The sequence below is a fragment of the Pituophis catenifer genome, unplaced genomic scaffold, assembly GCF_029215685.1.
Source record: "Pituophis catenifer annectens isolate HBS135680 unplaced genomic scaffold, rPitCat1.0.hap2 SCAF_7, whole genome shotgun sequence".
Lineage (NCBI taxonomy): Eukaryota > Metazoa > Chordata > Lepidosauria > Squamata > Colubridae > Pituophis > Pituophis catenifer.
The window spans coordinates 47,208,572-47,231,482 of NW_027256887.1; the positions used below are offsets into that span (position 1 = coordinate 47,208,572).

At 38.6% G+C, this 22,911-nt stretch overlaps 1 protein-coding gene across 2 annotated transcripts in view; it reads right to left on the reverse strand.

The window, feature by feature from the left end:
* NAP1L1 (nucleosome assembly protein 1 like 1) overlaps nt 1–22,911 on the reverse strand; it is a 43,509-nt gene that overhangs the window by 15,117 nt on the left and 5,481 nt on the right. The window contains exons 2-8 of one of the 2 annotated variants that reach the window (XM_070946634.1): nt 18,534–18,570; nt 15,815–15,903; nt 13,661–13,763; nt 2,397–2,538; nt 2,147–2,227; nt 1,096–1,221; nt 574–645 (exon numbers count right to left, since the gene is read on the reverse strand). In XM_070946634.1, coding sequence (XP_070802735.1) covers nt 574–645; nt 1,096–1,221; nt 2,147–2,227; nt 2,397–2,538; nt 13,661–13,763; nt 15,815–15,903; nt 18,534–18,550 — 630 coding nt within the window. In that variant the 5' untranslated portion in view covers nt 18,551–18,570. Of the gene's footprint in view, nt 1–573; nt 646–1,095; nt 1,225–2,146; nt 2,228–2,396; nt 2,539–13,660; nt 13,764–15,814; nt 15,904–18,533; nt 18,571–22,911 lie in introns of both variants that reach the window. The other variant, XM_070946633.1, reaches the window with a different exon arrangement.

Here is a 22,911-nt window from a genome sequence, read left to right on the forward strand (position 1 = left end):
CCTTGGTTAAAAACAATCTTTTGCTTTAAACTGTTATAATGATAATCATAATTAATGGGCTGATCATTAGAGACAGATTACTTAACATTTTAATTTAGGTGTTAGTCCAAAAGAAGTTTTTACTGTTATGAAGTATCAAATTGTTACACATATTTTCAGTGTTTAATTTTGCTATGAAGTCACACAGGTCATGTATGATCTATTGTGACTCAAGAAACACACATTCTCTATAACAGCACCTGCCCTTTGGAATGAGTCCCCCCTCCCCAGATGCGAATGGCCCCAGCTTGCTAGTGTTTTGGAGGGCTGTAAAGACCTGGTTCTTCACCCACATCTTGCTGGCAAGGATTAATGTGTTTTCTTAGATGGTGTGGCATGTTTCTCTTTCATTCCTGTCTGGTTCTTTTCATTGCCGTTTTTTCTTCTCTCGCTTATATCTGTATTTTTTTTTTTTTTAATATTTTTACTTAGGAGCCATCGAGTCACTGGGAGTCAATTAGCATACAAATTTAATAATAATCTACATAGAAGAATATTTTAGCTGCCTTATTATTTTTAATAAAACAAGCTTACCATGGGTTCTCCAGCTTCTGAAAACTTCACTTTAATATCTTTTAAATGCTTCAGGATAGGTTCATCGTGTTCCTATACATGTAAAGTAAAACCGCAATACATTAGGCAAGCTTTTTACACTTTTAATGCAATTACAAAGTAGGAAATAATATGATAATACAAAAGAGGAAAATCAAGAACAGCAGGTTACATTTAACATCAAATAATTTTGTTAGTTTCATAGGTGGTACCGGTACTAATATATATTTATCATGGAAGTATTTATTTCCATGGAACATCAAAAAGACTTGCACAGAAATAAGGAATTTATCATATTTACTTAGCACTATATTTCTACCAAATATGAGACTTGCAATCTGAAGAATCCCAGAAAGGATTACTGATGGAACATTACACAAAATAAAACTACAGCCAAGAAAAAAATATTTTAATGATGTCCATGCTACCTAGTTCTGAATAAGATATTCTAATAAGTTTAGTTTATCACTAACATTTCAAATAATTAAAAGTTTATTCCCTTACCTGAACCATATCACTGAGTAAATCAACATTCTTGAATACTGTCAGCCAAAATTCAGGAATTCCTTTAGGATCATCTTTTTCTTGATCTTTTTTCTCCTCTTCCAGCTTGGCCTTCTCTTTCATTTCCTCCTTGTTAAAATTAGTAAGTTAATCTTTCTAATATTTGAGTGTTAAATACCTATCAAATTTAATGGTATACAGCCAGCTACAAAAATTGGATGAACATTAATTATTTTACTTATTTAAAATATTTATATACAGTTTCCCATAAAGAAAAAACTCAAAGCGGTTTACAAAGTATATTTACATACCAGACAATGAACTACAATGTCCTTACTTTTAGGCTACATGTTTTTCTACTGCTGCTGAGAGGATCAGAAATTTTCCACCGCAAAAGCCAAGATGAAAAAAACTCAAGACTCCAGATTCCCCTCTTTGCAGTAACTTTCTTAATTCTTATCTTTATATTTATAAAGACAGTAAAAAAAAACAGGAGGTCCCTAAAGACCATGGCTAACTCACTAAATGCAAAACTAATTTTGCCATCATATGTAATTTTTAATTGGTTTTAATTTAATCTAATTCACTTCTCTCCCGTTAGTTTCAACAGGAGGGAATTTGAACAAGGAAATGAACAATATGAGCCTTGATGGTACAGTGGTCTAAGCACCCTGTTATTAACACAGCTGCCTGCAATTACTGCTGGTTCGAATCTCTCCAAGGCTCAAGGTTGACTCAGCCTTCCATCCTTTCTAAGGTAGGTGAAATGAGGACTCAGTTTGTGGAGGCAATAAGCTGACTTTGTATAAAATATACAAAAGTATGAAGGCTATTGCTTAACGCATTGTAAGCCGCCCTGAGTCTCCGGAGAAGGGCGGCATATAAATCAAATTAAAAAAAAATATCAAAAGAAACAAAAATCCATTGTTCCATCCCTTCTGCTTCATAATGCAAACACAAAAAGGCTTTAGACTACCCTCCTATTAGCATTCCCATGAAATAAGGCAGGACTGCCCTTTAAGTCTACTTCCAATAACATACAGGTACTCACTGAAATTTCTTCTTCCGCATCTGTTTTCCACTCACATTCTTCTTCAGTAGGTTCATAAACAGCATTGATTATTTCACTTCTCTGGAAGATCAAACCATTGTTCTTTCAGATTACCATGTTAATATGACCCAATACCTTTTATAAGGTGGTAAAGCACAATTTTGGAAATAAAAACTGCAAAATTAGAAAATCTACATGAATTTCAGGTACTCCCACTTTCAACATTATGTAGAAAAAGCATACAGATTACCTTGTCAAATAAGGGCTGATAAAGAGTAGCATATTTTCTTTCCAGTTCATGAACTTCTTCATAAAACTTTGCTTCTATCTGTGCACATTTAACTTGAAGATTCTTGAGTGCATTTACTCGTCTCTTAACTACTTTAGGCAAGCTGTAGGGAGTGGAAGTGTATTGTATGATTACATTAACAATAATTTATTTAAAAATAAAAAATGTCAATAAATATGTTGGTTGAAATGTATAATTTCTAGCACATGCAAATCTAGAACTACTGACATTATACAAAAATATTATAGTGACATACCATTCCTTAGCACAATTTCAGAAAAAAGTTAGAAACTTAGCTTCATTTTATGCACTATAGGACTTGAGAAAATTGAGATTAAGCAGTTATCTATTATCTTTAGTTTTATTAAATACAGCTTAACCTTACTATTCTATTAACACATTATTGCTTTGTCTCACTTATTATTTCACTGTCTAGAGTAGATTTGAAACAAAGTGACAAATTCAAGTTTTATCTCTAGAAAAAAATATTCTCACAATGTTTAAATTTTAAAAAGTTATATCAATCTAAAATTGACATTAACTAATATACTTTATCATAAAAGATTATCAGCACTAGATAGGATGCTATGTTAATACTACAGAAGTGCTTTTTGTGATTAACATTATTACTAATCCTATAATCAGTTAAAAATATTTATTTAATGCATATATATACTGATTACATAGCTTGAAAGCTATACTTTCCTTTACTTTTCAATAATTAGGTAATATTTATACTTTTCTCTACTTTGCAATTTAATTGCCAAGATTACTTCTCTTAAAATTCACAAACAGGGAAACTCAGATAGTAATGGTTTATAGTGGATAACATTTTAAAATACAATTCCCTCTCAAAAAAAAAAAGCATGAGTTCAAATAGCAATGTAACACAGAGACACATTAGAAAAAACTGGAAGTGAGAATGTTTTGCTCTTAAAGAGTATTTAAAAGAGGAAAGAACAGTGTTCCTCTACAGATAGTCCTCCACCTACAACCGTTCATTTAGTGATCATCTGAAGTTACAACTGCACTGAAAAAAGCGACTGATGACCGATTTTCAGAGTTATGACCCTTCCAGCATCCCCACGGGCCCCGTGATCAAAGTTTGGATGCTTGGCATTTATTTATGACAGTTGCATTGTCTCGGGATCTCCTTTTGTGACCTTCTGATACGCAAAGTCAAAGTGGAAGCCACATTCACTTAACAATTGCAATGATTCACTTAACAACAGTGGCAAGAAGATTTGTTAAGGTTGTAAAATGGAGCAAAACTCACTTAAGTGTCGTGCTTAGCAATGGAAATTTTGGGCTCAATTGTGGTCATCTCTGTAGTGTGTATGATGTTCATGGAGCAATCCTAAACATGTAAACTGGTAACAAAACTTGGTTCATGGATCCATGCTCCTATACTCAGTAACTAATGCAAGAAGCAAACTAATAAGCACTGATTTGTGAGTCACTGATCAAAATTCTTTTCTGTAATGTTTATTTATTTATATTTCATATTTCTGAACCTTTTTAAATCCCAAAAGATAGGGGCATGTATGCCAGTGGGTGTGTCACAAAATGATTTAACTAGAGAAAATGGGCGCTGTACTTACCTGATACGCCCCTTCTCTCTTTGCTGTCACGGCAGTCAGGCTTGGGTTGATGACTGGTAGCTGGCCAATAGGACCGAGTCCACTGGAAAGCTTAAGCTCCGCCTCTTCCTCTTAGCTCCAGTTTTGAGGCGAAGGTATCCAGCAGACTGTCATGTCTATCGGGAAAAAAGGCAAGAGAAGTGAAAGGTACCCCCTCCCGAATTTTCCCTCCAGAAAACGACCGGGGTGGGGCTGACTGCCGTGACAGCGAAGAGAGAAGGGGCGTATCAGGTAAGTACAACGCCCATTCTCCTCTCTGGCTGTCACGGCAGTCAGGCTTGGGACATACCAAAGCCACATGTCCTACAGGGAGGGTTCAGGTCGGACCATTTGAAGCACCCGTCGGCCGAAGGCTGCATCCGCCGAAGCATAGGCGCCCACTCGGTAATGCCGAATAAAAGGTGTCACTGAGGACCAGGTTGCCGCCTTGCAGATTTCCTCCCACGGAGCTTGGGTAGCCCATGCTGCCGACGTGGCCGCACTTCTGGTAGAATGCGCTGTGATGCGCCGGGGCACCGGCAAGGATTGAGTGTCGTAAGCAGTAGAAATAGTGGCCCACAGCCAACGGCCAATTGTCAACGAGGACACTCGTGATCCCATAGACGATGGTTGGAAGGAGATAAAGAGGGCCTCCATTCGCCTGAAGGACTGAGTACGGGATAAATAGATCTTCAGAGCCCTGCGGACATCAAAGGTGTGCCAGAGCCTTTCCAAGTGGTGACGTGGAGCAGGACAAAAATTTGGAAGGATGAGCTCCTGCGACCTGTGAAATGTAGAGTTGATTTTGGGGATGAATGCAGGGTCTAGACAGAGGACCACCCTGTCCTTGTGGAAGAAACAGAGATCAGAGCGAACGGAGAGGGAAGAGAGTTCCGATATACGACAAGCAGATGTGATTGCCACCAGAAAGGAGACCTTGAAAGACAGTAGTTTTAGGCTGGTTTCACGGAGGGGCTCGAAGGGCGGCTTGGTAAGGGCCGTAAGCACCTTGTTAAGGTCCCAGGTAGGGAACCTGTGAATGACAGGAGGACGCAAGTTTGTCGCTCCCCTCAAAAAATCCCGGACCAGAGGATCCTTTGAAAGAGAGACAGATGTTCCGAACCTCATGACAGAGGACAGTGCAGCGACCTGGCGGCGTAGTGTATTAGGGGCGAGGCCAGCGGTGAACCCGTCGTGCAGGAAGTCCAAAAGCTGAACCACGGAAACAGAAGACGGATCCAGGCCCTTTTTGGCGCACCAATGCAGGAATGACTTCCACGTAGAGTCATAAATACGTGTCGTGGCCGGCCTACGAGCTGCTAAAATGATGGAAGCAGCAGCTGGAGAGACCTTAGCGGATGTCAAACGGCGCCGCTCAACTTCCAGGCGGTCAACTGGAAGGACTGAGGATCTGGATGGAACAGATTGTCCTGCTGCAGTTCGATGAGGTCGTCTGGAATTCGCCACGGGGGGGGGGGGCACTGACAGGGCCACAAGGTCCGCAAACCATGGCCTGCGGGGCCAAAAGAGGGCAAGAAGAAGAAGTTCTGCTTTCTCCAGGAGGAGCTTCCGGACTACCTTGGCAATCAGTGGAAGGGGGGGAAGGCATACAGCAGGACCCCGAGGCCATGGGCTGCGCAGAGCGTCCACCGCCTCCGCCCCCTAAAAGCGGGAGAAAAAGCGAGGGAGACGATGATTGACGTTGGTAGCAAACAGGTCGACCTATGGAAGACCAAAGCATTCCGTCAGTAGTCTGAAGAGTCTGGGAGGAAGACTCCATTCGGTGTGGTCCAGGGCGGCTGAGAGCATCCGCCCGGATGTTGTCTTTTCCGGCAATGTAATCGGCTCATAGAGATCTCAGATGGGCTTCGGCCCAGAGACCCAGACGATGGGTCTCCTTCATAAGGAGCTTGGAGTGAGTTCCGCCCATCCGGTTTATGTGGGCCTTGGTCGAGATGTCCGTTAAGACCAAGACATCCCAACCGATGATGTGGGGCTTGAAGTGAAGGAGGGCCAGGTAAACGGCTCGCAGCTCGAGGATGTTGATGCTAAGGGTCTGTTCCAGCAAGGACCAGAGGCCTTGAGCCGAGAAGGAACCAAGATTTGCCCCCCAGCAGAGCAGGCTCGCGTCCGTAGTAATGACTGTCCGATGTGGCTCGAGGAACTTGCTCCCCTGAGACAGGGATGGGGATGTCCACCAGGGAAGAGAGTCGATGACTGCTGGAGGAAGTCGAATAGCCCGGGAGACAGTGGGAGTGGCCGTCCGTTGGAAAGGGAGCAGTAGCCATTGGAGTTCCCTGCTGTGGAGACGAGACCAGGGAACGATCCCGTAAGAAGACACCATTTTGCCCAGCAGCGTTGATAAGTCTGAGAGAGAGGCAGACCGGCGAAGCCGGATGCGGTTGGCTAGAGAGGATAGGCTCAGAAGACGGTCAGGAGATAGGAAAACCTCCTCAGTGACTGTGTCAATAACTGCCCCCAGATGTTGGATCCAGGTGGAAGGAACCAAATGGCTTTTAGCCCAATTAACGGAGAAGCCATGGGACTGTAAAATGTGAACAGTTTTGTCCAAATCCTGCCGGGCCAGTGCAGAGGAGTGGGAAAGGATGAGAATATCATCCAAGTAGAACATAGATCTTATGGGAATAGAGGAAACATGGGCCATAAGGGCCGCCATTATTTTGGAGAAAACCCTAGGGGCAGAGGACAAACCAAAGGGAAGGGCCGTATACTGAAAATGGCGTCCATTGTAACAAAAACGAAGAAATTTGCGGTGACCAGGCCGAATTGGAATGTGGAGATAAGCTTCTGTTAAATCAATTGAAGTCATATAGTCCCCCTGGCGAATGCCAAGGAGAATAGTTTGGAGGGAGTGCATCTTAAACCGGCAGTAACCTATGTGCCGGTTTAAGGACTTTAAATCAAGAATAGCCCTCCAACTCCCCGAAGCCTTAGGGACAAGGAATAGACGAGAATAGAAACCCTGACCTTCCTGGGAAGGAGGTACAGGCTGGTTAGCTCTAATATCCAATAAGTGAAGGATTGCGAAATCCATCCGAGACCTCTTGAAAGGGTCCCAAGAGAGGGGACATTGGAGAAAAAGCTTCGGAGGGGTGGAACGGAATTCTAGGGAGAGGCCGAAATGAAAAGTAGATCTGACCCAGGCATCTGAGACTGTGAGGTCCCATTGATTAATGAAATAGGATAATAGGACCCCCAATAGCCTGAGGAAGGAGAGACTCAACGGGACCTCCTGAAGGGACGGCCCCTGCCCCCTTGAAAGGGCCTTTTGAAATTAAACCGGGAACCGGGCCTGACCTGTTGATCCGCAGAAAACTGACCCCTTGATGGAAAGGCACACTGAGGCCGTTGAGCTGGCAGAGATGACTCCGGGGTCCGATAGGATGAGGAACAAAAGAAGGAGTGTGGACGGGTGTCAGGTCGCCAGTTGAGAGCAGGTAACACCTTACGGTGATCTCTTGTTTCCACCAGCAGAGGATCAAGTTGAGTGCCAAAGAGCTTGTCTCCAGAAAAAGGCGAAGAGGCTAGGCGCCATTTGCTCCTGATGTCCGCCTGCCAATTGCGGAGCCAAAGGAGACGACGACCGGTGATGGAAGAACCAATGACCTTGGTGGAAAAGCGGGCAGCATTTAAGGTGGCATCTGTGGAGAACTCCACTGCAGCCATGATCTTGTTCAGATCTTGGTGGGAACGATGATCAGAAGGAGGCAAACGAGCTTGCAGCTGCCTGAGCCAGAGGATGGTGGCTCTGTTGAAGAAGGAAGCTGTGGAGGCAGCTTGCACTGACCAGGCCGAAGCCTGATGAGCCTTGATCAGTGTTCTTTCAGCATTCTTCTCCTCAGGACGTAAGCACTCCTCCGGGGGACCTGCGAGAGGGGATGGAGAAGACAGGGCCAGCACTGGTGCGTCCACAGAAGAGATCTGGAGAAGTTGAGAGAAATCAGGAGCCATGTTATAAAACCGCTTATCCAAATTGTTGGGAACCGGGCCAGAACTCGGGAAGGACCATTGGCAAAGTAATACATCGGAAAATAATTTGGGTGCAGGGACCACTTCCTTTTAAACCGTAGGTTCTTGAAAAAGGGCTGAAGCCGGATCAGTTGAAACAGAAGTACCCGCAGGAGATGAAGAGGAGGCGCCTAGGCGGGTGACATTCTGAGCCTTGAACAGCAAGGATCTGAACAATTGAGGACGGAATAAGCCGATGAAGGCGGGTTGATCAGGTTCCAAACCATCATCATCCTATAAATCATTGTCTACTATAGGGTCACCCTCAGACAGGGAATCCTGACTCGCTGAGTCAACAGGGTCCCCTACATCTATGACTTCATCTACAGCTTCCTGGAATGCTTGATACCTGTAGGAAGGGTTGGCACAGGCCTGATCAGAAATTACAGAGGAAGGCCGCTGTTGGAGGCCTTGAGAAATACCCTGGCGTATGGCTTCAGCAATTAGAGCAGTTAAGGCAGGAGGAATGTCTTGAAATGGATGGGAAGCAGCGCTGGGCACCTGAGCTGTTGAGGCTTGAGAAAGTGACTGATCAGGGATTGGAGGAGTGGAATCCTCATGAACCACTGGAAAAACCGATTCTGCCTCCGCATCAAAGGAATTTTCTCCCTGGATAGACCTGTCGGGGGACAAGGCCTGAGGAGGCTGTAGTGGAACCTCAGCTGAAGAGGTAGCCAAAATAGGCTGGGAGCCTGGGTGATCAGAGGCCGATTCCAATGTAGAAGAAGCCTGGGCCTTTTGAAAGGCCTTCTCAATGGCCTTGTGACGTCTCTCCTCCTCCCGAGATGGTTTGAGGGTAGAATGCAGTGAGGAAGGAGGAGCTGCGACCTTTCTTATTTTAGGGGACTTCCCCTTTGAAGGGCCCTCACCTGGGTCGTCCTCACAAGGGCGTTTCCCCTTGGCTGTGGCCTGGCGGGAATGGCACGATTTTGAAGCATCCGCCATTTTAGGTAGGTCGCCCTGAGTAAGTTGCAAGCCTGACTGTGAAATGGCCGCCTAAAGAGAAGTGAGATTGAGGGAACTCACTGTGCTTGCCAAACGACGAATCCACAAGCGGGAAGCTTCAAACCACCGCCGCTGACTTGTTAGCGGCGATCGGACAGTAGCGCGGCACCGGAGCGGCCAAAATTAGCTGCTGCTGGGCAGAAAACCCTTAGGCGCAGTGATCACCGCCAGTAAACAAGGCAGGAGAGCCTGGTTAGAGACCCGAGAGTTGAGGCCAGGATCTGAGAGAACCTCCGCCGATGAAGGCAGGAAAGCCGGGGGACGCAGCAGGGCAAACCCGTGCGCGTGCCAACGAAGCCGCTGGCCGGCGGAGAGTAGTAATTAGCGGCGGCCGAGTAGACTCGTTAAGGGAAAAGGCAAAATCCAAAGTCAAGTCTGAAGTCAAAGGCAGATAATTAGAGGCAAAGTAGCAAGAACACACGATAGACACGGCTGTCCTGGTAGACTGAGTCAAAAAACTGGAGCTAAGAGGAAGAGGCGGAGCTTAAGCTTTCCAGTGGACTCGGTCCTATTGGCCATCTACCAGTCATCAACCCAAGCCTGACTGCTGTGACAGCCAGAGAGCAGAAAAGGAATTTTTCAAATTTGTTTTCATATTTATTACATAACATATAATTTGTTTATTCTTATCAAATATATATTAATACTCATATTAAATATATTTATGTTAGTAAAGCAAACTGTAAATTAAAAATTATTTTTTAACAAATGAAACAATTGAATTTCTCTAATATTGTTTAAATATTATATATTTATATTAAATATTATATGGATCAAATTGGAAGAAATAGTTCCAAGAATAGATTCTACTCAGAATTTTTTTTCATATTGCATTTATCAACAACTGTTTAAAATGGGCTTAAACATTCAGATACTTCTTACAAAATTGGGGATACTGTTCTTCATGCTCAAATATGCATCTTCATTTTCCTAAAGAACATATGCAGCAATACTACTTCATGATAAAAAGCTGCCAATTTCTAGAGCTTCAATAATGAGAACAGAGAAATTTAAGACACCTCAGCAGACTCTGGGGTTTGTTTGTTTTTTGGTCTGTGGAAGCATATTTTAAAAAGACATTTAAATCCCAGTTTCTCAATAGAATGCCCACCAAAATCTGGGCAATAATTTATAAAAAAGGGCTACCAAACCTGCATTCCTACCCGTAAAAGTATGAATCCATAGCATTTAAATTATAAACAGGATTACAAAAAAGCTACAGGTCCCATCAAAGATCATAATGCAGAATAGCAATCTTCCAAACTATAACAGAATCATTTGTTATAAGCCCCTTAAGGAAAGGAATCAAATATCACTCAACATGCAATATTTTATACAACTAAGCTTTCAACCATAGAAAAAATTCTGTAATATTTGCTATTTAGTCCTAAGTGAACCAGCTAATTACACTCCTACCTGTTATTCAGAGGAAAAAGGTAGACAAGTAATAAAGTTGCATAACAAAGCAAAATGCTTTTAGTGTGATAAATACAGCAAAAAGCCGCCCTGAATCTTCGGAGAGGGGCGGCATATAAATTTAATTAATTAAATTAAGGTATCATGGCCAAGTGCTATCTCTAATGAAAATTAGATAGAGACATAGGATGAAGGTGGTAAGTAAAATAAGTTAAAATAACAAGATCTTAAGAGAATGGAAGTATTTCTTTAGAAAAGCTATGTCTGCAATTTTAGGACCATTTTCGTAGATGGTACTAAGGCCATCTTCGAAAGAGGGAAATAATGCTTTGCTTGAATTAATTCTGTTAAGAAATGTATCTCCTACATGTAAACAATTAGATCAGAACTGTTCAGTTAAGATATGCAAAATATACCCGCAAAACCTTTTAACGTCAAGTGAACATGCAAAATATTAAACACAGTTCTATGTTATTCTTGTTAATTTAACTATTTTCAAACTGTCATAGCTGACACGCTACATAATTTTTAGTATTGAGTTACTTGTAATAAAAAGCAAGCTTCGGTAACTTCTCAAAAAGTATAGTATTTCATTGAAAGCAGCATCATTAAACCCAGAAAGAACTTACTGATCTTGGGTCAAGGACTTTTCAGATTAGCAGAGGTTACTTAAATATACTGTGAGAAAGAAAAAAAGTAAGATCACAGCACATCTGAGATCAATTATGGCCAGCAAAGTAATCTGTAAAGATCAAAAGATGTCATGCACAAATGGATGTGTTCAGATAAACAGCTTCAGATTCTGTGACAATAGGAAACAATTGGAAGAAGACATGATTATTTCTGTTGATTTTATATTTTGTCATTCCCACCTCAGCTATTTATCATGATAGGATTCTATGATTTCTATGAGATGGGTTGGGCTGAGAGAGAATAACTGGCTCAAATTGTTGTTGGCAAAAAGGAGCAGGGAAGAGTATTGGTATGTTTGGCACCTTGAGCTGCATATGAAAAAGAAGTTGGGATAAAGAATCTTTTTAAAAAAGGACTATTTGCAGCAAGAGGGGAAAAAAGATGGGGAAAAGATATATTTCAACACACACAACCAAAAACAGCCTATTTTAGCTAAGATGTCGTAGTCCAATCTTTCAGGCATTGCTTCCAGGCCTCTCAGATAAGGTTAAGTGTAGTGTAACAGTTTTACATGATTATATAATTGTCACACTTGAGAAAAGTTTCCAGAACAACTTTATCTGAGGTCGACTTTATCTGAGGGAAGGGAACAACTAGAAGACCCCTATTATGGTATTTATGAGTAAATTGTCCAGCACAATAACAAATCATAGGAGTAGCCATCCATGACCTAAATCAAGACAAGTTTAGAACTACCTCACTTTGACCAAGTGTCATAACTTAGTGCTGCTCTGTCATCTTTAATTCTGATAGGCAGTTCCACAACTATATTTTCCTTACTATTTTATTAATATATTAGCCTTGCATATCTTGAAATAGCAACTCTCCCCAGTTGATTCTCATTACAAAAGGGCAACAGATGAAGAAAACAGAGTAAAGAGAGACAACTTGGTGATGTAAGAATGAATCAAAGGTCTGGGGAACTGTTTTATTATCATTTAGCACTTTTAAGATTTTGGAGTTAGAGTAAAGGAAGAAGGGATAAAATAAGAAAGAGCCGGAAAGCTCAACACTCAATCCTGAAGAGAATGCACTTCCTGATGGATAAAGATGTGCTACCCATTATTTATACTTGTACTGCCTAATAAAGTTACTGCACTGGCTATAATATAAGCAGAATATGGATCTGGACAATACAGCAATTATATCAATTTCTTAAATACAAAGTATTATGGAATGTCTGCATTTTGAGAAACACTGATACTATTTCTCATACTATCATATATATTCATATTACCAAAATGAATTAACATTTTTCTATTTCTAGTAAAGCTACAGAAGCAGCCAAGCAGAATAAAAATCTCAAAGAAAGCATTATGTTCTATAAAAGTCAAAGAAAACAGGAAGCAGTCATGAAATTGTAATGTATTTAATTAGATTGTACAAACTTATAATTGTCTTATTTCTATATGCTCCCCACTACCTTTCATACGGGACGCAGTAGCTAAGATGCTGAGCTTGTTGATCAGAAGGTTGGCAGTTCAGCGGTTTGAATCCCTAGTGCTGCGTAACGGAGTAAGCTCCCGTTACTTGTCCCAGCTTCTGCCAACCTAGCAGTTCGAAAGCACGTAAAAAATGCAAGTAGAAAAATAGGGACCACCTTTGGTGGGAAGGTAACAGCGCTCTGTGCGCCTTTGGCGTTTAGTCCTGCCGGCCACATGACCACAGAGATGTCTTCCGACAGTGCTGGCTCTTTAGCATAAAAACGGAGATGAGCACCACCCCTAGAGTCTGAAACGACTAGCACGCATTTGCGGGGGAACCTTTACCTTTCATAAAGAAAACCACATACCTTTTTTCTCAACATTATTAGTGGAATCCTATATAGATAACTAAAAATTATCACTAAGTTAAATACTTCTTTCCAAGAAAGCTTGAATAGGACTGCAGGCTATTCTTTTCTAAACCCTCAATTATGAAAGCTTCTCTGAAACAGATTGCAGGTAGTCCTCAATCTACAACCATTCATCTAGTTACTGTTCAAAGTTATAATGGCACTGAAAAATGTGACTTATAACCAGTCCTCAACTAAGAGTGTCCCCATGGTTACGGTATCAAAATTTGGTTGCTTGACATCCAGTATGTATTTAAGTAATTGTAGCAGTTCTGGGGTCATGTGATTGTCACTTACAACCTTCCCAGCAGGCTTCTGGAAAACAAAGTCAATGGGAAAGCCAGATTCTCTTAAAGACCACATGAATCATATAACTGCAGAGATTTGCTTAACAACCATGACAAAAAAGGTTATTAAATTGTGTGTGACCCACTTAACAAGTGTTTCCTTAACTAATACTAATTCTAGCCTCAATTTTTGTTGTAACCAGTACTTGTTAGTTGCACAATTTAACTTCACATATAAAACACATTCCTTTCATTGTTTTGCCAAATGATTATGTGGTTATCACATACAAAAAAATTAAGTAATCAAGCAATAAGATGGTAAAATAATAGACTGTAATGTACCTTTCTATATATCCTGTAGGTGTTCCAACCAAGCCATCAAGCCTTTCCTGGAGAGCTGCAAGAATCTGAGGATTCTGCATCATTTGTACAGTTAGTTGGCGTGCTGAATAAAACAAAACAAAAAGTTTTTTTAAAACTCTATTATAAAATACTGTTACCTTTGTATTTGTTTAAATAACACAACATAAATAATTGTCCCCTCTCTATCTGCTCACTGATTTAAGCTAATTAGATAAATATAACATCTATATTCCTTGCTAAACAATAACAGCAAAAGAAATTACTTGTGTCAAGTCTCTTAAACTTTGCAGTCTAGTTGAAAAAATATACATGTATAAATATTATTACAATATTTCTTTTTCAGTGTACATAAATCAGGGATCCCCAACCTGTGGGCCTCAGCCCACTACTGGGCTGCAACCTATTTGCAACTGGGCCACATGAGTGGCTGGCTGGTGCGCCATTCGTGAGCGCTTGCGGCCTCACTTGCACGAGCAACAGCTGCTCGCAAAACCATCCCCTCTTCCTCCCCCCCCTTCCCGGCCACCAACCCAGAAAGGTTGGGAAACTCTGATATAAAGTAGAAAAAGTCAGAAATACTAACAAAAACAAATTAGAGCATGAGGTTAACGTCAAGAAAAAATAGAATTCATTTATACTCACTATTCATTATAATGCCCTCACTATTCATTATAGTGCCCTTCTGCCCTTGTAAAAGCATTCCTCCTTCTATCACTTCTAAATGCCTCTTCATCCCTTTTCTCAGCTCTCTTTCTGATGTCATAAACCTATCCAACTACAACTTCCTTAAGTCTTCTCTTATTCTCTTTCTAACCATTTGTCCTTCATCTATTTGTTTCATCATTGAGTACTTACATTCTCACTATATGACCCAAACACTTCAATGTATTTTGGTATTGATCACACATTCAATATGAATATTGAATGCAATCAATATTCATATTGCATTCATTATTGGATTTTTCTTTTCTAATACATTAATTTCTTTAAAAACTAAGAAATTCTCACCTCATCAACTTATTTTTATATTTTTACCAGCATACCCAGTTCTTACTAAAAGAAAGTAGGCAGAAGCAAGACCTCATGTAACTATTTTTGCTTCTTTTGATAAATTCATTAATCATACCGTGTTTCCCTGAAAATAAGACCCTGTCTTATATTTTTTTGAACCCTGAAATAAGCGCTTGGCCTTATTGCCACACACTCAAAAAGCCCGACTGGGTTTATTATCAGGGGATGTCTTAATTTGGGGAAAATAGGGTAGCAGATTACGTACATCCAAAACCCTTCTATCAGCATTTGCACAACCTGAAACTTCTCCATTCATCTTCAATGCTTAAATCTGATCCTTATTACTTTTTTCCTGAGCATACTGTACTTTCAAAATGTTGTTGTCAACTTTTATATTTCAATCAGAAATCTGGGAAGCATAATCCCAGCCACTACCTACCTTCTATAGTTTTTGTATTTAAGCTTGCTTCTTTTATTTTGTCAAGGAAAACATAAAACAAACTATAGAGTCACCCCAAAAGCAAACAAAGTCTACAAAATACTATATGTTTATTGGAAATTTTGCATTTAAATTTAGTGTGGGTTCATTATGAAGACTGAAATCTTGTGTGCATTGACACAATAAAATAAGGTCCACTCTATTCAGTGGAGGTCTAATGATATGTGGTAATGACCTTGGGAGACAGAGCAAGAGATGCAGCCAAGAGAATGGTCAGATAAGACAACTCGCCCACAGCATAAATATGGGCTGGGCAGTAAAGGCAACAGGGAAGAGAAGTACTTTCAGACTTGCAAGATGTTGTTAAAATAACAATAAAATAAAATTAGCTCATCTAGTCATACTTCCTGTCTGGTCTACCTCATAAGGCCGGCAGCAGTTTATTTAGAAGTAAAGCCATATAAGCTGCAATAGAAAACCTCTTAATAAAAAAGTACCTTTTCACAAATATGAATTAGAAAGTATTTGACTGTGACCTAAAAGGCAAATATTGCATTTACCAAGGTTTTGTTCCCCCCACATTACTAATAGGTGTTTGCTTTATTAGGCCTCATATTACATTTGAAAATGTGCATTTACAGTAGTCATAAACTTAATGATCTCATATTTGTTTCTGTCTTTACCTTTACTGTTAGCATCCTCACCAGATTCTTCCTCTTCTACTTCCTCAACATCTTCCATATCTTGCTGGTCAAGCTCAGCCTGTTCTTTGCTATTCAAAACAAGAGTTTTCAATTTGTTATCAGATTTTTAATTTTTCTTAAAAAGTTAACACTTCAAATATATTACCAACATTCTGATCAAAATATGTGCAGAAGTTAGTCTTTCAAATCAATTTACTTAATGCAAAAATCGTCAGATTGTTATTTCAGCATTGTTTCAACATTAAGAACCAACAACAGCAAAAGTGGAAAATAACCTTGTTCCACTTATGGAACCCTCAGATAATTTGCAATTAAATGTGTTTCAGTTTAGGATACTGAGAATATTTCAGGGGCAGTGTAAAGTATATCTTGTTTTGTGATAAGCTTCTGCAATTAAAAACATAAACAATATGTATGTGAGCATTTATGAAGCAACTGTATTTTAAAAAAATAAAATGTATAAATATTAATAAAAAATTCAAAAGAGACACTCCTCAAGCTTCTTGGTTCCAGATGAATCAATTTATCTGCCCTGCAAAAAGATCATATGATGCAAATTTGCAATACACTGTATTGCAATATGCTGCAATACACAAGGATCAAAGTTCTAAGCACTATAGTTACATAAAGAATCTAAGTGCCAAAAATGATAGATGTTACTGGAATTTAGTTTTGTAAGACTTCACATTGATTTTTACTGTTCTGATGGGATTATACAAAGGAATATAACTTGTATACATCACTTGGAGTAAAATGCTCATTTAAATATTTATGCATCATTTCCAGTTATTCTAACTGCACTTTCCCGCTTTCCATTTATATTCTCCAAATGTACATTGTCTTGCCGTTGGCGCACAAAACACTGTAACTGACATTTTAAAGAATAAGTAAGACAACATTGTCATTCCAATTTAGCATTATTAATCAGAATGAAGAGCAAAGTGTCAGTTCAAGCATAAAGCTACTAGTTTTAGAACAGAATTTTTAAAATTTATATAAGAAAGAATCTGACACTCAGTTCTCACTGGAGCAGAACTTAAAGACATGTCATATTCACTACTTTGCACTTAGTATTTATAAATCAACACAACAAAACACTGATATTTTATTGTATCCATATGTAACCTGAATTTTAAGCAAGTTTAACATCGTTTCATGAAGATATTCTCAGGCACCATAAAATTAAATCATTGTTATGGTACCATTATTGGAGAAATATAGAAAAATCTTTTTAAAAATGTGCTTAGAATTGTACAAATAGTCCTTGAATTACAACAATTCCTTTAGTGACTGTTTGAAGATGCAACAGCACTGGAAAAAGTGATTTATGACCATTTTTCATATGACTGCTGTAGCATCCCCATGGTTACATTATCAAAATTCGAATGCTTGGCAACTGAGATGTATTTATGACAGCCTCACTGTCTCAGGGTCATATGATCACCATTTGTAATCTTCTCAGATGGCTTCCAACAAGGAAAGTCGAGGGGGAAGCCAGATTTGCTTAATGACCCCATGATTCATTTAACGACTGTAGTGATTTGCTTAACAGTGGCAAAAAAGTCATAAATTGTTATTAAAATTCACCTAATAACTGCCTTGCTTAGCAATGAAAATTTTGGACTCAATTAGGGATCTAAGTCAAGGACTACCTGTATGTCCAAGAATAAAATCTCATTATTAATACTTTGAATAACTTTGTGCAGTAATACAGAAATGGTGATGGACAATCATTATACTCTATATAGAGTAGTAATATAATATATATTAGTTTTTAACAAGCAAATCTGATTTTAACTGAAGTAACATTGAATAAAATTATAAGAAGTATGCTGGTTATAAATATCTTGAGAATGATTAGGTTGCTTGTAAAAACTAGGCCTATGAGTTATTCTGACATTTAGTCTGAAAAAGGTGCTTTAAAGCAGGCAATGAAACAAAAACGCATCTCAAAGCAATCACACAGTCCTAAAGAAATACAAGCTTCTTTAGGAAGAGATATGCAAGGTCTGTATCTTTTGTGTGCTCCAAAGCAACCTTTTCAGAATTGAATCAAAAGCATGACACAATCCTAAAAAAATCTGTCAAGTTTCTGCTCCTATTACAAGTCTGAGTTTTCTATGTTTAACTTCAATTATGCGCTTAAAACCATAAGTTGAGGACAACCTACATTCTATAGCAAATTTATCAAATTATTTTTGCAGAATTTATTCATGTTAGGGAGCAGCCATCAAGTAAGCAAATACTAAACACATTTTTGATCACTAAATATTATTCTACCACAATATTTGCTCCAGATCATACATATATTTAATAGAAAAGCATTTTATTTATATTGTGGTGGAAGAGGAACATGCTGCTCCTTTGTACTTTATGAAAACTGATTTATGATACAGATATTTGACAATCATATATCCATTTCTTTTTTTAATCCTCAAAAGTTTGTCAAAGGGCAAATATAGAAAATATTTCATCCTTTTACAATATGAAACAAACCACGACACATTTGAATCAACTCTTTGAATTTGAAATACATTTACTTGCAAACATAAAAACATTACTATCTAATGTTTAAAGCAAATATGCATAACTGCTTTGAATCTGGCATTAAATGTCACAGGTAGCAAATTGAAAGGATGAATTTTGCAGATCTAAGCCCTTTAAAAAAATAACATCAATCAAAAAGTTGTACGCTTACTTGTCAATGTCTGCCATATTTCTAGACCGCAGCAAACCTTTAAGAAAAGAATAATAATTTTAATTATTTAAAAATAAATAATTTCAAATTGCTTTAAGCAGAAATTATACTAATGTTAAACTATCTTCCAATGGATCTGGGAGAGGTATTGTATTGTAACCATTTTTAAGCCTGTCAGAACCATGGTCTTCCTCTTTTTATATGATCACAACCAATGTATTAGGTTGAAAAGTCTTTAAGTAAAATTCCTAAACTACATGTAACACACTATGAATAGTGCAAGATTCCAAAATATATCTTGGTACAGAAAAAGATACTCATGACTTGAACATCTCCTAGCAACTACATGGACACATTTTTATACCTTTCTCAGAAGTGATGTGGAAATCAACAGTGGTATATTGCAAGCAATTTTGATGTTTTAAACTATAGTTTGCACTTTGAAAAGAAATTTCTCTGTGTATTCAAAATTGCTCTGCAATACTAAGGTAAACCTATCCACAAAGATGAGCGGAAGCACCCACCTTCACTGGAAATGCAACTGAATGTTGCTACTCTATTTCAAAATACGTAATTTTAATTGATATTGCTGTAACCAATTATATTTGTGTTAGTCATCACAATTAACTCTCCATTCATTCATTCATTCATTCATTCATTCATTCATTCATTCATTCATTCCATTCCATTCCATTCCATTCCATTCCATTCCATTCCTTCATTTTTCATATTTCTATGCCGCCCAACTCTCCGAGGACTCTGGGCGGCTTACAACAAGAACAGTGTGAACAATATACAATAAAAAACGTTTTAAAAAAAACCCCATACACACTGCTCATGGCCGGATCTCGCAAGATCGCAGTGGTGAGATCAACAGCCCCAAGCCTGCCAGAAAAGCCAGGTTTTCACCATTTTCCAGAAGGCCAGTAGGGTGGGAGCGGTCCAGGCCTCAGGAGGTAGCTGATTCCAGAGAGCCGGGGCAGCCACAGAGAAGGCCCTCTTCCACGGACCTGCCAGCCAACATTGTTTAGCTGACGGGACCCGGAGGAGGCAAACTCTGTGGGCTCTTACCGGTCACTGGGAGCTATGCGGTAGAAGACGATCTCGAAGATAGCCTGGCCCTAAGCCATACAGGGCTTTAAAGGTAATAACCAACACCTTGAATTGTGACTGGAGACCGATAGGAAGCCAGTGCAGCTCACGAAGGATTGGTGTAATGTGGGAGTACCTAGGTGTACCCACAACAGCTCGAGCGGCTGCATTCTGGACCAACTGTAGTCTCTGAACACTTTTCAAGGGTAGCCCCATGTAGAGCACGTTGCAATAATCCAACCGTGAGGTGACAAGGGCATGAGCGACTGTGAGAAGAGCCTCCCAATCCAGGTAGGGACGCAATTGGTGTACAAGGCGAACCTGTACAAAGGTTTAATCTATATTAACAAAGAGAACGTGTGATTATGTTATGTAAAAATTTATTCACTTCTTTCTGTACAAATTGTAACAATGTTCTTGTTTGAAGGATCTTATTCATCCTAGCACTTGCTTTTCCAATATTGTTACTCATTTGCAGAGATATCCGTGACAGACAGAAGCACATAACTGGTCATTGTTAACTGAGCAGAGTTGCTTCTTGTATAAGCTGCATACTCAGGAATACCAGACTATATTAGATAATAATTTTAAAGTATTTGTATTACTGAATTCTGATATATTATATTTTTGTTCCTCCCAGAAGAACAATTGTTATTAGAACTGTGGACACATTGAGTTAAAAGAACTTGCCAATTAAGACATTACTAGTAAAGGCCAATTTTTCCATTAAGTCATCAAATAGCAGGCTTCTTCAATGGCTTCTCTGGAGTCTCTTTGATGGCTTTAGTGGAAGACCACTTAAAAAAAGATGTTGATAAGATTGAGTGAGTCCAAAGATGGATAATAAAAATGGTGCAAGATCTGAGGGACAAAGCATATCAGGAGAGATTGGAGGAACTGAATATGTACAGCCTGGAGGACAGATGGGAAAGGGGTAAGAAGATTGAAAATTTAAATATATTAAGGGTATGAATAAGTTTCTAGAAGGCAGCATTTTAAATATTAAGCAAAAATCAAGAATACAGGGACATAACCTCAAACTGATAGGATGGAAATTCAAAAGTAATGTTAGAAAGTACTACGTCAGAGAAAAAGTAATTGGTCAATCGTTAGTAACTGAATTTAAATATGCTTGGGATAAACACATGTCCATCATCCAACAAAAATTAAAATATAAAATAAAAATAATTTATAAAAAATAAAAATAAATACGAAAACAAAAACAAAAAAAACCTCAAAGGGCAGACTCAATGGACTGCTAAAACTTTTTCTGCATCAGTTTTCTATGTTTCTATATTTTGACTGGTAATCAAATTGATTTAGCAAATCATCAGTTTTCATACTTCCAGCTATATTGACTGATGTATCTTCCATTTGTGTAATACTTTTCCAGCTATTTTGAGCAAGATATGTCTCAAAAGACTGTGACTGCCTTTCAATGGTTCCTCAAACACAGCTTTTCTACATAAAATTATTACATGCAAGGCACTGATAAAGAAAGGTGTATCATAATTTTTGGAACTATATTTCTATTAGATCCAAACACCTTCAAATTTTGTTTCAAACATAGATGTATCTGCATACACAATACAAAACCTCTTGTATAGCATCTCATTTCACTTGAAAGAATTATGTAAGATCATTGTCTAAATAGTATATAATGAAATGCTAACGTGATCTGATTAAAAATGAAATGAAGGACAAAAATTCAGTTGAACATCTTTGGAATCAATGAAACTTTCAGCCTATCTCTCTAAACTGTATGTATAAAACCAAATATCAATTACTCAACATTTGTCTATGACCAGTCATACTGAAAGTAACAAAAGAAAATTGTTTACAATACAAGCAAGAACATTTAAAGAAAAAAAACCCTAAATATTGGTACAAGATATCAATATTTTTAATCTATTGTGAATATAAAGGTGAATTAACACCAGTTGCAGCAAAGGTAACAATCTTTAAAAACCAATCTTGCATTTTGTTAGTATAGAGTGAATACTGTAATATAAATTGTTAACAATTTTTTAAAAATACTCATTTAATTTTATTTTCCTATTACTAGATTTTCTATATAAGGAATTAAAGAAAGTGATCCAAATCTGGTATATGAAAAACACACATTTATTAATCTAAAGGAAGTAACATGGCATTAAAACCAGACTGCCTGAACAGTCTACCACTTATTGTAGGATTCATTTTCAGAAAATGTATTGCACTCTCAAAATGCGCACACTTTGGAAGAAAATCATGCATTTCCAAAAAAAAGTGGAAGATTTCAGGATCAGAACGTGAAATTTTGCATATAGCTGGGAGTTGATTGATATAACAAAAGAGAAGGACAGGAATTCTGCTGCTTGTTTTTGAGTCCAAGAAAAAAATAAATTTTGATGGTGGGTCAAGGCGCTGCTTCAAGTAATTACTTCATCAATGAAGTACCTTGATTTGACGGAGGCTGATTATGGCAACAAAATCTGCTGTTCCAGTTCAGTTTATGCATCCTATCCACTATTATCTTTCTGCATTGCAGAGCAACCATTTAATCTTTCATTGAATTTTCCACTAGAAAGAATAGCAGAGATTCAACACCTTCAATCTTAATTTAAGATACTAGAACCACAAAGTCTTGCCAGACTAAACAGCAGCACACGGGGACAATATCAGACCTTACACTCAAATACGTTTTAGCTATGTCATCAGGCTTTAGCTGGATATTTAAAGTAGCATAAAAGTCACTCTTAAACTTTGTATTAAGGTCTAAAAAGTCAGAAAATTCATGAAAACATCATGGATATTGTCCAATCTGTACTGCCTATTAATAACTTTTACTGACATCTTGTACCTTTTCCCCTAGTATTCTTAAAATGAAAAGGAAAGAAAAAAGGAAAGAAAAGGAGACTGATTGAACATATTAAAACTCCTTTGAAAGCAATTTCACTTTTTAAAAAAACTATGGTATTGCATGGCTTCATATCAAGTCTTTGCAATTCTTAACATTATTACCCGTATTTTTCAGACTATAAGGCGCACTGGTGTAATAAGATGCACCAAGATTTTGAAGAGGTAAGGGGAAAAAAGTTTTTGTCCTCCCTGGCCCCCAGGAGCACTCTGCAGGCCTCCCAAACCCTCTGCGCACCCCGTTTTTGTGAAAAACGGGCCCATTTTTCACAAAAATGGGACAAGCAGGGTGGGGCTTCGGGAGGCCAAAAATGGCTGTATTCAGTGTATAAGACGCACCAATATTTCCATCCTCTTTTTTTGGGGGGCGGGGGCGGGGAGAAAGTGT